The 12,655-nt window shown below is 36.2% G+C and overlaps 1 protein-coding gene across 1 annotated transcript in view; it reads right to left on the bottom strand.

The window, feature by feature from the left end:
• Zfc3h1 (zinc finger C3H1-type containing) overlaps positions 1 to 12,655 on the bottom strand; it is a 51,924-nt gene that overhangs the window by 15,320 nt on the left and 23,949 nt on the right. The window contains exons 10-22 of the mRNA XM_050135453.1: positions 11,270 to 11,407; positions 10,578 to 10,699; positions 9,727 to 9,876; positions 8,245 to 8,419; positions 7,661 to 7,792; positions 6,739 to 7,281; positions 6,523 to 6,632; positions 5,284 to 5,415; positions 5,067 to 5,188; positions 4,480 to 4,581; positions 4,162 to 4,281; positions 2,899 to 3,082; positions 609 to 795 (exon numbers count right to left, since the gene is read on the bottom strand). Coding sequence (XP_049991410.1) covers positions 609 to 795; positions 2,899 to 3,082; positions 4,162 to 4,281; positions 4,480 to 4,581; positions 5,067 to 5,188; positions 5,284 to 5,415; positions 6,523 to 6,632; positions 6,739 to 7,281; positions 7,661 to 7,792; positions 8,245 to 8,419; positions 9,727 to 9,876; positions 10,578 to 10,699; positions 11,270 to 11,407 — 2,217 coding nt within the window. The remainder of the gene's footprint in view (positions 1 to 608; positions 796 to 2,898; positions 3,083 to 4,161; positions 4,282 to 4,479; positions 4,582 to 5,066; positions 5,189 to 5,283; positions 5,416 to 6,522; positions 6,633 to 6,738; positions 7,282 to 7,660; positions 7,793 to 8,244; positions 8,420 to 9,726; positions 9,877 to 10,577; positions 10,700 to 11,269; positions 11,408 to 12,655) is intronic.

Raw genomic sequence — 12,655 nt, 5'->3', positions numbered from 1 at the left:
ATACAGTACTGGGCTGGAGAGATGGCTCAGTGGTTAAGAGCATTGCCTGCTCTTCCAGAGGTCCTGAGTTCAATTCCCACAACCACATGGTGGCTCACAATCATCTGTAATGAGGTCTGGTGCCCTCTTCTGGCCCGCAGGCACACATGCAGACAGAATATTGTATACATAATAAGTAAATAAATATTTTTAAAAAAAGATACAGTACTAGCAGAAATTACAGGTAAGACTACATAAACAATGAAGAAAAATAAAAAAAAATCCCAGGAATCATAATTGTATACAACAGAAGAAATTTTAAAAAATAAAAATTTTTCATGTTTTATGAAACTCTCTTAACTTTGTCCAAATGAAAACTACATAATAATTTATCTAATCATCTCATTATTTTTCTCATTAACCAATAAATCTGTCTTCTTTAAATATTCCTCATGTTTCATCAAAAATCTATCCCTATAGAAGTAACTGGGAACCTGAGAATCTGGTAAGCAAATCCACATACTGATAAAGTATAATCTATTAAGATACATACCAACAATGAAGATGTTCCAAGGAATTATGAACATAGCATACATATCAAACACAAGCCTGCTAGCTCTTTTACTTACAGTCCAAAAGCTTTGATAGTCAGGAGCATACTCGACAGCTGTCTCACACATTTCCTGCACCTCCTCCTTGGTCCCTCTTTTTGAGAACAATCTGAGGTAATGGCACCAAATTTCTGGATTGTCTTTATTGTTTTCCAGTGCTCGAGCCAGTACATTCAAAGCAGAATCCAAAGATTCTGAACACAGTCTGTACATTTAAAAAAAGGGCAAGTGTTCCATTATAAGAGCAGTTAAGGCTGAAGCTCACATGTGCCTAGCAAGCACATGGCACCAGGTTTCAAGCACCAGCAGTGCAGAAACTAACTAAATAAAATATATCACAACATGTAACATCTAAGTAGAGTTACTTAAGTAATCAAATGAACCAAACTAAAACTCTACTTTCTATTAAGAACCTACAGGAAGCCAGGACCACAATGATAAAAAGTAATAAAAAGTAGAAACTCAGTAAGCATTTACCACAGATAAAACATAATGTAATAAAAGCACTAAGATTATCAACTTCAAATGTGATCTATGTACATATTCAGCAAAACTTTTTATGATTTATACTGTTTGAAAACAGGAAAAGTTAAACAACTCTCTCTCTCTCTCAAGGCCAGCTACTGCTGGCACAAAATATCAAAGCTTTCAATATAATAGTTCTTTTCACCTCAAAGGCTTGCTATCTTCTTAAAGAAGATAATTCTCTCATGATCCTATTCATAGAGTAATGTACAGTTCTTTTGTCCTTTACTCAATAACGAGTAAGACAAGAAAGCACTGTAACTTACCCCACTCTTGTGGAAATCACACACAGGCAACTTAAATAAGACTATGTTCAGGTATGCTGTGGTTTATCACAGCCTTCTTAAACAGTTTATACCAAGTTTTAAGATAAGTCTTTCCCAGTAGACTCCTTCTCATAATACTTTAAAATTACACTGTAAGCATTATTCCAGGCTTGCTCTCCACTATTAAAAAGTCCAGTATGAAGTTTGTAACAGAAACTACTAGCTGTTGAATATATTATTTATCATAACTTGAAAATAACCACATGCAGAAAAAAAAGACCAATTCCATCAGAATTTGAAGGTAGTAAACTTTAATCTCCATTGCAAATTAACCCAAAATTTAAATCTTTCCTATTCTCATCAAACTTTTACTAAAAGACTTTTGGTTTTGTTTTTCGAGAGTTTCTCTGTAGCTTCAGAGCCTGTCTTAGAACTAACTCTCTAGACCTAGATGTCCTTGAACTCAGAGATCCGCCAGTCTCTGCCTCCTGACTGCTGGGATTAAAGGCGTGTGTCACCACTGACTGGCTCCTTTTTGGTTTTTAAGACAAGCTATTACTGTGTAACCTTGGCTGGCCTGGAACTCACACGATGTAGACTAGGCTGGCCTCAAACTTACATAGAGCTACCCACTAAGATTAAAGAGCCATGTGCAACAAACATCAGTAGAATTTACCACCTATTATCCATTAAATAATTAACAGTTTTATCCACTGAGCCATGAACACAAAATGAAGCTTTATTCTTAAACTTTTCTACTAGGTTTAGAGCAACAACAGTATAGTTTTGGTTTTGTCAAAAAACAAAACAAAGATTCAAAGCCACGAATGATGTAATGTACCTGTAATTTCAGTACTTTGGAAGAGGAAAGCATTAATTCAAGGTCATCTTCACTTACACAGCAAATTTTAGACCAATCAAGGTTACATTAAAAGATCCTGTTTCAAAAACTAAAACACTCAAACCAGGTGCAATAGCTTACATTTGCAATGTCAGCACTCTGGCTGCCTGGGCCATGAAGCAAACTGCAGACCAACCTCGGTCAGAGTGAAATCCTGTCTCAAACAAAAAGACTCCACTGATGACCACAGGTGAAATAAAAGAAAAAAATAAAGGTGCTGTGGGACAATGGTCTTGTACTCTGTCACTTATATTGTATTGTTTCAATAAAATGCTGATTGGTCAGTAGCCAGGCAAGAAGTAGAAGCGGGGCGACGAGAACAGGAGGATTCTGGGAAGAGAAAATGGTAAGTCTGCAGATGTTACTCAGTTGCAGAGGAAGAAGAGAATGCCTCACTGGTAAAAGGAACCAAGCCACGTGACTAACACAGGCAAGAATTATGGGCTAATTTAAGATGTAAGAAAGATTATTAGTCTGAGCAAATAGTCCAACCAGTTTATGATTAATGTAGACCTCTGTGTTTCTTTGGGACTGAACGGCTGTGGGATCGGGTTGGACAGAAACCTCTGGCAACATAAAGGTATAAATATTTCAAAACAGTATGACGTTGACTTACCCCTCATTTTGATTCAAGCACTTGTATGCGAGTTTTAGCCAAAGCTGTACATGAGAAGGATTTTCGAGTACACTTGCTTCTAAATTAGCAATGTCGTCAGTGTCACTGGTAAAATACCTAACATCGTCTGGAGTGACAACAGTGTCCAAAGCTGGAACATTGATTTGGTTCTCTGGTCGGAAGGCTGTAAGAACAAGTACATTAGCTTTATATCTTCTTTAACAACCCAAGGGCGGGAAAATTTCTCATAGCTGAAGATTCTAGTGAAAGGTAGATTTCCAGGTGTAAAGTTGAACTATCAGAAAATTAACCGTTCAAACCTCGACACTGGAAGTACGAATGGTGCTGTTTCAAGCACCAGGGAAATAAGAATAGGATTCAGCTTATAAACGAGCTATGGTCTGCTGGTAAATAATATTAAACATGTTAATTATGTCAAGGGTAATCATAATAATAATTGTGAATTATAACTTTAAAACTAAACTAAAAGTTAAAATACAGCCATGATGGTGCACACCTATAAACCCAGCACTCCACAGATGGAAGCAGGAGAATCAGGAGTTCAAGGCCAGCCTTGGCTACAGGAGACCTTGACCTGTGTATCTATGTGTGTAAGGGGGAACACTAAGTTAAAAGTTACAAAGTGTTTCTTCTACATCTCAACTACAGAATTACACATTACATAATCACAAATAAGCACGTGAAGGTACCTGGACCTCATTATTAATCCACAAATTATGCAAACTAAAAATGAGAATGCAGGATGTACTCTACAATGAGTTTCTTCACTGGTTTCTCTCTCTCTCTCTCTCTCTCTCTCTCTCTCTCTCTCTCTCTCTCACACACACACACACACACACACACACTAGTTTACTGCCATGTCAGAAAACACAGACTCCAAAATAAAGCAGAAAAGAACATGACCTTTCAAGACTCTGACAAGGCAGTAGTTTTCAAATGAAGCTATGCTCACCCCACTAAAGCATGTTTGCAAATATATGAGGCACCATATATATTTAAATTTGTTCATCCTACTTCTTGAGCAGAGAATGAATAAAAATGTTCTGCAATGTTAGAATTAATTCTGCACAACGAATAACTATATTGCAATTGCAGTTAAGACAATGAAAAACACCAACTGTACAAGTTTAAGAAAATACATTTTATAGACTAGGTTAGTAGATACACTGAAAGAATTGTTACTATTTTGACAAAAGGAACACCACTTAATAATCCTAGAGCTCAAATGAAGTAACTTCTTACCATACTGAATTGGTCCTGCAGACTGCTCGTCATCACTACTAAAATTATTCTCTGATACAGGTTTTCTACAAAACTTTGGCTTCCATTTTCTTTTATCTTTGTAAGTTGTAAATGGAGGTGCTAACACAGATAGGAGAAAATTGTTAATCAATGTAACCAAGTATTTTCTTTATTATATCAAAGACTTTAAAAGAGCTACATTTATTTGATCATGGTAATAAAAGACAACATTCTCTTTAAAAACGAAATGCCAGACAGTCTGCAGTCACACAAAAATAAGAAACACACATGCATCCATACACACACATACATACTTACTATGACCTTTACTTTCATTAACATTGCTAACAAGGAGAACAGCCATCTGGTCCATTGACATTCGGTCTTTGTTTACTCCAAAAAGTTTTTCAACATACTTTTCTGAAAATAAAAATGATACTGTATTTAATAGAAAAATGTGACTGCAATAACTATACTAATTAAAGATTATAAAGCAAATAACTTAAGATTTTAAATAGGTACTAGTCAGTAAACACCTATGACTTACGAAAGAGCAAGGCCAATGATTAAATTACTATGGCAAATCCTTCCCACCATACCACAATATTTACTGGGGTTGGCAGTCCATGAACTAAAATGAACTACGTTATTAAGTAAAAATAGAAGGCCCAAATGAGGAATGATAAAGTTTGGTGACTTTACAATAACTCTGGATAATGATAATAAATAAACATATCTATAAATAATGATTACTTTAAGCCAAAAGACATTATATGGCACCAAAATCTGGGGAGAAATTTGACAATACCATCTCACAGTGTATGCTAGTATTCTATGGTTTCTGCATCAAATTTTATAATAAAGTACTTTCTACTTCACTATAGGATTTAGAAATCATTACAAACCTGTTGCAGAAGCAACTTCCTCATCAGTACTTGTCTCTGAACAGCCAATCAATGACAGGTTATATGATAGAATGTCCTGGAACAACTGTTTTCGGCTAAGTGTATAGTCTTTCACGTGCTGCCTAAAATAAAATAGCACAAGAGATAACCATGTACTTATCTAAGTCACGGAACCATAACTTTCTCTACATGTTTCTTCCAAATGCAAACTACTCACCACTGACAATCATCATCATTACATGTTCCCGTTAAATCAAAACGGCAGAAACACTGATCTGGCTCAATCATATTACTGTATGATACTGAACTCAGGGGAAGCTTTTCCTTGGTTCGATAATAAGGACTAAATCTAGAAAGAAAATGAATAGACAACTTATAGTCCATACACATTTCTCTAAGAGCTAGACATTTTCTTCAGTTTTCCTTTCTCAGTTAAAATGCTTACCTAATCAAATCAACACTCAAAAGTAATACAAATAACAAGAATATAAGTAATAATAATAAGCTACTTGTATAATGAGAACATGAGAGACGTCAAGTAGAAAACCGAGGGAGGTGGTGCACAACTCTTTCTCAGCATTTGGAGGCTGAGTTCAAAGAAAGCCAACCTGATATAAAAAGGCTCCATCTCATAAAAAGAAAGGAGGGAAAAAAAAGCCTGGGAAGCATTCAGTAACAGAGTACCTGCCTAGCATATATGAGGTTCAATTCCCAGCACAAATAAACAACAACAATCACTGAAAAAATATAATAAAAAAACTTTATTTTAGAGAAAAAATATAAATAATGCTCTATTCTAAAAGTATTTCTTGTATACATTACCAGCCAATACAAATGCTAGGATATGACCTGATACTACCTATTAAATGCTTTACAATTTTATCATAAAATCACGCTCATTTAGCAGTCCAAAACTTCTAGCATTCTGAAAATGTGGGACAACATTAGCCATCTAAGAATTTCTAAGTAAATATTCTAAAGGCTGGTCGATGCAACTGAAAAGTGTTAATATTAAAAATTCAAAATTGAACGTCTTTACTAGCCCAAAAAATGGTAACACACAGCTATAAGATGCTGTAGCACTTGGGAGGCAAAGGCAAAAGGATTACTTCAAGTTTGAGGCTATAAAGCAAGTTCCAGTACAGTCACAGCTATATAGTAAGGATCTATCTTAAAAAAAAAAAAAAAAAATATTAAATTAATAAATAAATGAAATTTTTCACAAGACTCTAGTTCTAAAATACTTAACAGAATTTGAACCCAAAGAACACGCTAAACCATAATTTCTGAAATGATTTGTGAACAATAGCAATATACTTTTTTGACTTCCATAAAAAGATTTGTTTTCCAGTTGACTGTAATTTAAATGCTTCTATTTAGTAACAATATATTGAACATAAAGCATTAAGAGCCAGAGTAATCCTGAAACTCAAACTATTAACTCTCTCTTTTATACCTGTAGGATTTGAAGACTAGAAGAGGGCTCTGGTAGGGTCTGAAAGGACATGGCTTCACTTCTGTTGTTTTACTCTGTGCTGTAATAAAATCCACGTCCACAGAGATCTCCTGCAAAAAACAAACAAACAAACCCCAACATCACTATTAATTCTACATCACAAGTGAGGCACTGAGTAAACTCTAGATTTTATACAAAATATGAAATCCCACTTACCTGACCATGCAAAATCTTTTCTGTAATGCCTGTGGTAGTTTTTAAAATCAATTGTTTTAAGCTGTCGGCTTTTGAATATAATTTTTGTAATTCACCAATCTTTAACCCTAGAAAAAGTTCTGGCTTTTCTACAGTACTTTTACTGAGTTTGTTGATGCACTCTTTGTTAGGGGTATCAGTGTGTTTAAGGTTGGGCTTAGTAAAAGCATTGGACTCTAGGAAGGATCTTCTTCGCTCTCTATTAGAACCTGACAAAACTTCATCGTCAACATCGTTTTCTTCTGAGTCCAAGGTTAATTTATCTTGTGTCAGATCATGAAGTGAGGGTTGCGGTAAAGAAAACTCAGGTTCCTCTTCCACAACTGGAACAAGGTTGTGCTGTTCCTTTGCTTTGAGGGCGCGGGCTTCTTTTAACTTTTGGATTTTCAAGGCATATTCATATTCTAGCTTTTGTAATCGTCTTTTTTCCATAGCAATTAATTCTGCTGAATGTTTTCTTGGACTTGATATTGGAGAACTATCCAATCTCATCATTTTGTTTGGCTGGGGGAGAGAAGTAAATATTTTACAGCACTTTATGCAATCACACACAATTCCTCACAAGATAATTGTGAGCCAGTAGAATATAATACCAGCATAATAAAACTAAATAGAAAAGCACCAAATAATTTACAAGTCAACATACTTTTGCTAGTTAATCTGTGACCGACAAAAACTAAAGCCAATGCAAAATAAATTTTAAAAGTATCCAAACGTGTATCATTTAAAAATATCCTCTTCTAGATCTTATAGAGAAATCTGTTTTCTCTGAATTTGCAGCAAAGTTGGAGTTACTCTATACATTTCTTAGTTTAGAAGTATTTTAAAAAAACAAAAGAACAAAAAAACCTGCTTTCCAAAACTATTCCTACAAGCAACTTACTCCAAGACGATCCTGTTCCAGTTTGCGTTTCCCCAGTTCTTTACTGGCCACTGCTTTTGCCCGAGCAAACTCTTCGCCATACTTCAGAGTCAAAGCTTTCTTAATGGTGACACGCTGCTGAACTCTGTGAATCTGGAAAGAGAAAACATAAAAGAAAATCTTAGGAAATACCCTCGCAATAGCTTTAGAGGTATTCAACCCAAAAATACTCCAATATTATGTCTCACTCAGTAAGAGACTGCAGGTTACATATATATTGATGGTGTATGTTCATTTTCTTCCCCTTTGCTTTAGACAGAAAAGACACACACAGAGGGAGTCTCTAAAAATATGCAGTACTAGGACTGGAGAGAAGGCTCAGCAGTTAACTGCTTCTCCAGAGGACTGGAGCTCAGCTCCTAGCACCCGTGTCCAGCAGCTCACAACCTTCTTGTAACTCCAGCTCCAGGGATACAGTGCCATCTGACTCCAGTGAACGCCAGCACATGTGGCAGACCCCAGACACATACACACGAATAAAAATAAAATTCTTTTTAAAAATGCAGTAAGACTACCACATTTAATGTTTATATAAAGAGCATTACTTGTTCTTGGAGCTTCTTCAAAAACATCCTGTTAACACTGAGGATTTTCTCAGCTGCTTGAAGTTGTTCTGTAAGTTTAGTAATTTTTGCTTCAGCATTTCGAACAGACTCTTTCTTCTTGGCTTCTTGTATTACTAGATTCTTTAAAACTGATTCATCTTTTATCAAGAGAATCCTAAGTAATGAATAACAAAATGCTTATTGTTTTCTAAACTAGCAGAAGAATGACACCATCACAAAAGAGAAATTTCAAAGTAGTAATATAATAATGCATTTAAGGAATTTTTCTTATATGCAAATAACTCTGTTCATAAACTTAAGATGAAACATAGTTTAGCACAAGACAAATACCAACAACAATACATTTAAACACGTTCAGAATGTATTAAGCTTTTAGAATACTTAAAATACCAGTAGTCTAAAATTTTAAAATTGAGGCCATGAACTCCTAACTCCTATACCTGAATGACATACAGATAAACACTTAAAAGCTTGTCTTTAAAAAGTCATTGGGCAGAGACTGGAGATATGATTCACCAGTTAAGACCACTGACTATTTTCCCAGTGGACCCAGGTTCAATTCCCAGCGCCCACATGGCAGCTCACAACTGTCTGTAACTCCAGTTCCAGGGGACCTGACACCCATGTCAAAACACCAATGCACATAAAATTTTAAAAAATGAAATAAATTTTAAAAAGTCATTGGGCTATTTAAATATAAATTAAATGAGTTAATTTAGGAACCAGACACTACAAGCATTATTCTTTAGACCAGACAACTACTCCCAACAATCAGTTCACCTTTAATAATATAACACGTCTCTAATCCCAGCATTCAGGAAGCGGAGGCATGAAGACTGCCACAGATTTGAGGCCAGCCTTATCTATACACCAAATTCGAGACCAGTGAGAGCTACACTTCAAACACACACACACACATACAGACGTGCACACAGGCATGTGCACCCCACAGTAAGTTATAGGAATATGTTTTCTCTAAAAAAGAAAAACATGTTTCTAATGAAGATGTTCTAAAAGATTCTAAAATGAGTATATTTACATGTAATTTTAGCTATGTCTCAATCTGACTGACAACCTTCTTTCAAGGTCTTGGTACCTCTAATCAAATATTGATTAAATTATTTACATAAATGTGTGAGCCAATAGGATGAGTAACTGCTTTAGTTCTACCACGTGTTAAAAATTCATGACCCAGGGGTGGCCCAGCAAACCTCCCCTAGCACATCCAAGCTCCAGACAGGTACCCAAAGCATCTCAGAATGGAGTTTCCAGACCTTGGTGGGGAGGGAGTGTAACTATCATACCCTGAAACGGGGTGGGGGTGGGGGCGCCAGAGGTGGTCACAATCCTAGAGGAGCTAATAATGACATATACACATATAAATATAGATAGATACAGATCCTTGAACTTAGGCACATCTAGATACATGACATATTTAATCAGGCACTGAGTGAAACTCACTTGTGTTTTTTAAGCTTTGCTTCTGCATCTGCAACTTGCTTAGTGACCATTGCTATTCTACCAATGCCATCCATTTCCACATCCGAGTTCGCTGGGGATGATGAGCTTGTCTTCAGCTGATCTGATTTAATCAAACGTTGTTTCTCGCGGCTAAATTTGAGAGAGATGGATTAGTCCAAGAGTAAATAAAAACCATGTTCTCTAAAATATATATTTTATAGAATACATATGACACTGACTGCTTAACCAGGAGACAGACTCAGGCTGGCATTCAGAGCTAACAGTGTGATGTGGGAGTGATTTCTTATTAATAAAGAAACTGCCTAGGCCCATTTGATAGGCCAACCCTTAGGTAGGCGGAGAAAACAGAACAGGATGCTGGGAAAAAGAAGCTGAGTCAAAGAGTCGCCATGATTCTCCCGCTCCAGACAGACGCAGGTTAAGATCCTCCCTGGTAAGCCAGCTCGTGGGCTACACAGAATATTAGAAATGGGTTAGAACAATATGTAAGAGCTAGCCAATAAGAAACTGGAACTAGCCGGGCCAGGCAGTGTTTGAAAGAATACAGTTTCCGTGTAATTATTTCGGGCATAAGCTAGCCATGCGGGCGGCCGGGTGCCGGGGACGCAGCCCTGCTGCTCCTATTTCAACAACAGTGCAGTTCTGCGTTTTCCTCACTGTACTTATGTTGATAGATGATAACTGACCTCTCCATATGATAATCGTAATAGCACTGACTCCCTAACTAGGAAAAAAATCACCACCGCTCATATTCCTGAGTCATAGTTTATAGACAAAAGGAACTTCGGCAAACACATACCCTAAACTGAATCACATAAAAGCTCACTTACTTGGCAATCTCTTCCTTTAGCAATCGATATTCAATCTTCTTTTCCTCAGGCAAAGCTTCCGGTGTGCGCAGAGGGTCATTTTCTTTTTCAGATTTTGGAGGTATTTTGGGTTTTGAAGCTTGCTAAAAAATATTTAAACCAGATCGCTTTTAAAAATTCTACACTAATATCTGTTATTTTATGTCATACCCCAGTATATACTAATATATTTAAAAATATATTAATATCTTCATTCTTCTTTTGAAAAAATAAAGGTTAGCTGTCAACTACTCAATTACATAATCTACCTAGTCAAAACCTTAGAAAACATTGAGCTGAATCATATCTGACCAACTACTGAGACAGAAAAAACCCTGAAACGGCTTAAACTATAGATTTTCTTAGCTAAAAACTGGTGTTTTAGTTAATGTAATAATACTGGAGAACAGCACATTTCCCTGGCACACAGAGAAATGAACCCACTTCACTATTTTGAAAAGAGAGTAATTAGAAACAGGGGGGATTTTCAAACCCGTAAAATTTATATAATCAACAGATGCTTCATTACTTAAGTACTAAAAGCACAAATACTTTTCCCACAAATCATTGTACTAAAAATGCCTTAACTCTAAGATGTAATTTTTCAGGAACAAAATTAACCATAATGACTGCCAATAAATCAACTGTCTTTCACCATTAATTACAGCACATACCTCAGCAGTTCGTCTTGCTTCTTTGATCATGGACTCTAATCCACCAAAAACACTATTGGTTGCCTTGGAAGCCTCCCCATCGGACTCACTGTCATCTGAATCATTCAGTGTTACAACCACTGATTTATGTTTTGGAAGCTACAAAACAATGTTATTGTTACTCATAGTAGTAAAAGTTTTGTTTCTTTTTCATTTTTAAAAAAATTAGTGTGTGTCTGTTTGTCTATGTGTCTGTATGTACGTCACATGTGTGTGCAGGTGGCCTCAGAGGCCAGAAAAGGGCATTCAATTTCCTGGAGCTGGAGTTACAGGTGGTTTTGAGCCATATAACATGGGCCCTCAAATTAAACTCTAGTCTCATACAGAAGCTGCAAGTGCTCTTAACCAATGAGCAATCTCTCCAGTCCCCAAGGAAAGCATTTCTACTCTTTTCATTACTCTGTGACATTTAATTGTATAGCATTGGATAAGGTTTTAAACTATTTGTGTATCAACACACAAAAATAACTACACATAGTATATAATGGCATCTTCTGGCTACATCCTATGATTATAGCCCCAAGCACAAAAAGCAGTCTACATTTTCGTTTTTCCAGACATTAGTATAATAACCTTCTTCAATAACTTTTTTATTTCTATAAAAAGATACTACCATTTAAATAACTCTTAAAAAGCAAAGAAACTATTTATAAAACTTTGTAGACTTTGTGTCTACAAATATAGGGTGACTGACCAAAGTTAGTTTACTTAATAGGCAAAATTCCAACTTGACTTTGCTCTATTTATTTTCCTTTAAAGCCATTAGGAAATAAGATTTTAAAAACTGTCATTTCAACTTTTATTTTTTAGAACTGGGGTCTGTACCCAGAGCTTTGTTCATACTAGGGAAATCACTCTACCAATGAACCACATGCCTAGCTCTTGCTTTTTGGGCGAGGCATACTGTGCAAACTCAAGCTCCCAGCACCTGTAGACTGGGACTGTATGTTACCAGACTCAGTTCAGCTTTCTTAATAAGAATCATAAACAAATTCTTCCATTATAGCATGATCTCTGGTTGAAAATAGGAACAAGTTATAAAAAGATGCAGCAGCTTGAACTGGTGGCACAGGCCTGCAATTCTGACGAGTCTGGAGGCTAAGGCAGAATACTAAGTTCAAGGCCTGCCTGTGCAATTTAGTGAGATCCTGTCTCCAAACTTAAAAAAAAGTCTGAGGATAAAGTTCTGTGGTAGTATGCTTGCTTGCTTGCTATGGTTGAGGGTCTTGGTTCAACTCCCAATTGGGGCATGGGCTTTTTTAAAGTGCCCAAAACCTTTTTTTAGAGATCCATGTTAAAATAACAGCAGACTTCAATGGGCCAATTTATAATCTTCAGGAAGAACTG

Source organism: Alexandromys fortis, unplaced genomic scaffold (assembly GCF_014885135.2).
Source record: "Alexandromys fortis isolate MF-2015 unplaced genomic scaffold, M_Fortis_MF-2015_v1.1 scaffold_24, whole genome shotgun sequence".
Taxonomy (NCBI): Eukaryota; Metazoa; Chordata; class Mammalia; order Rodentia; family Cricetidae; genus Alexandromys; species Alexandromys fortis.
Note: the sequence above shows the minus strand (reverse complement) of the source record. Positions and strands in the feature narration are given on the sequence as shown.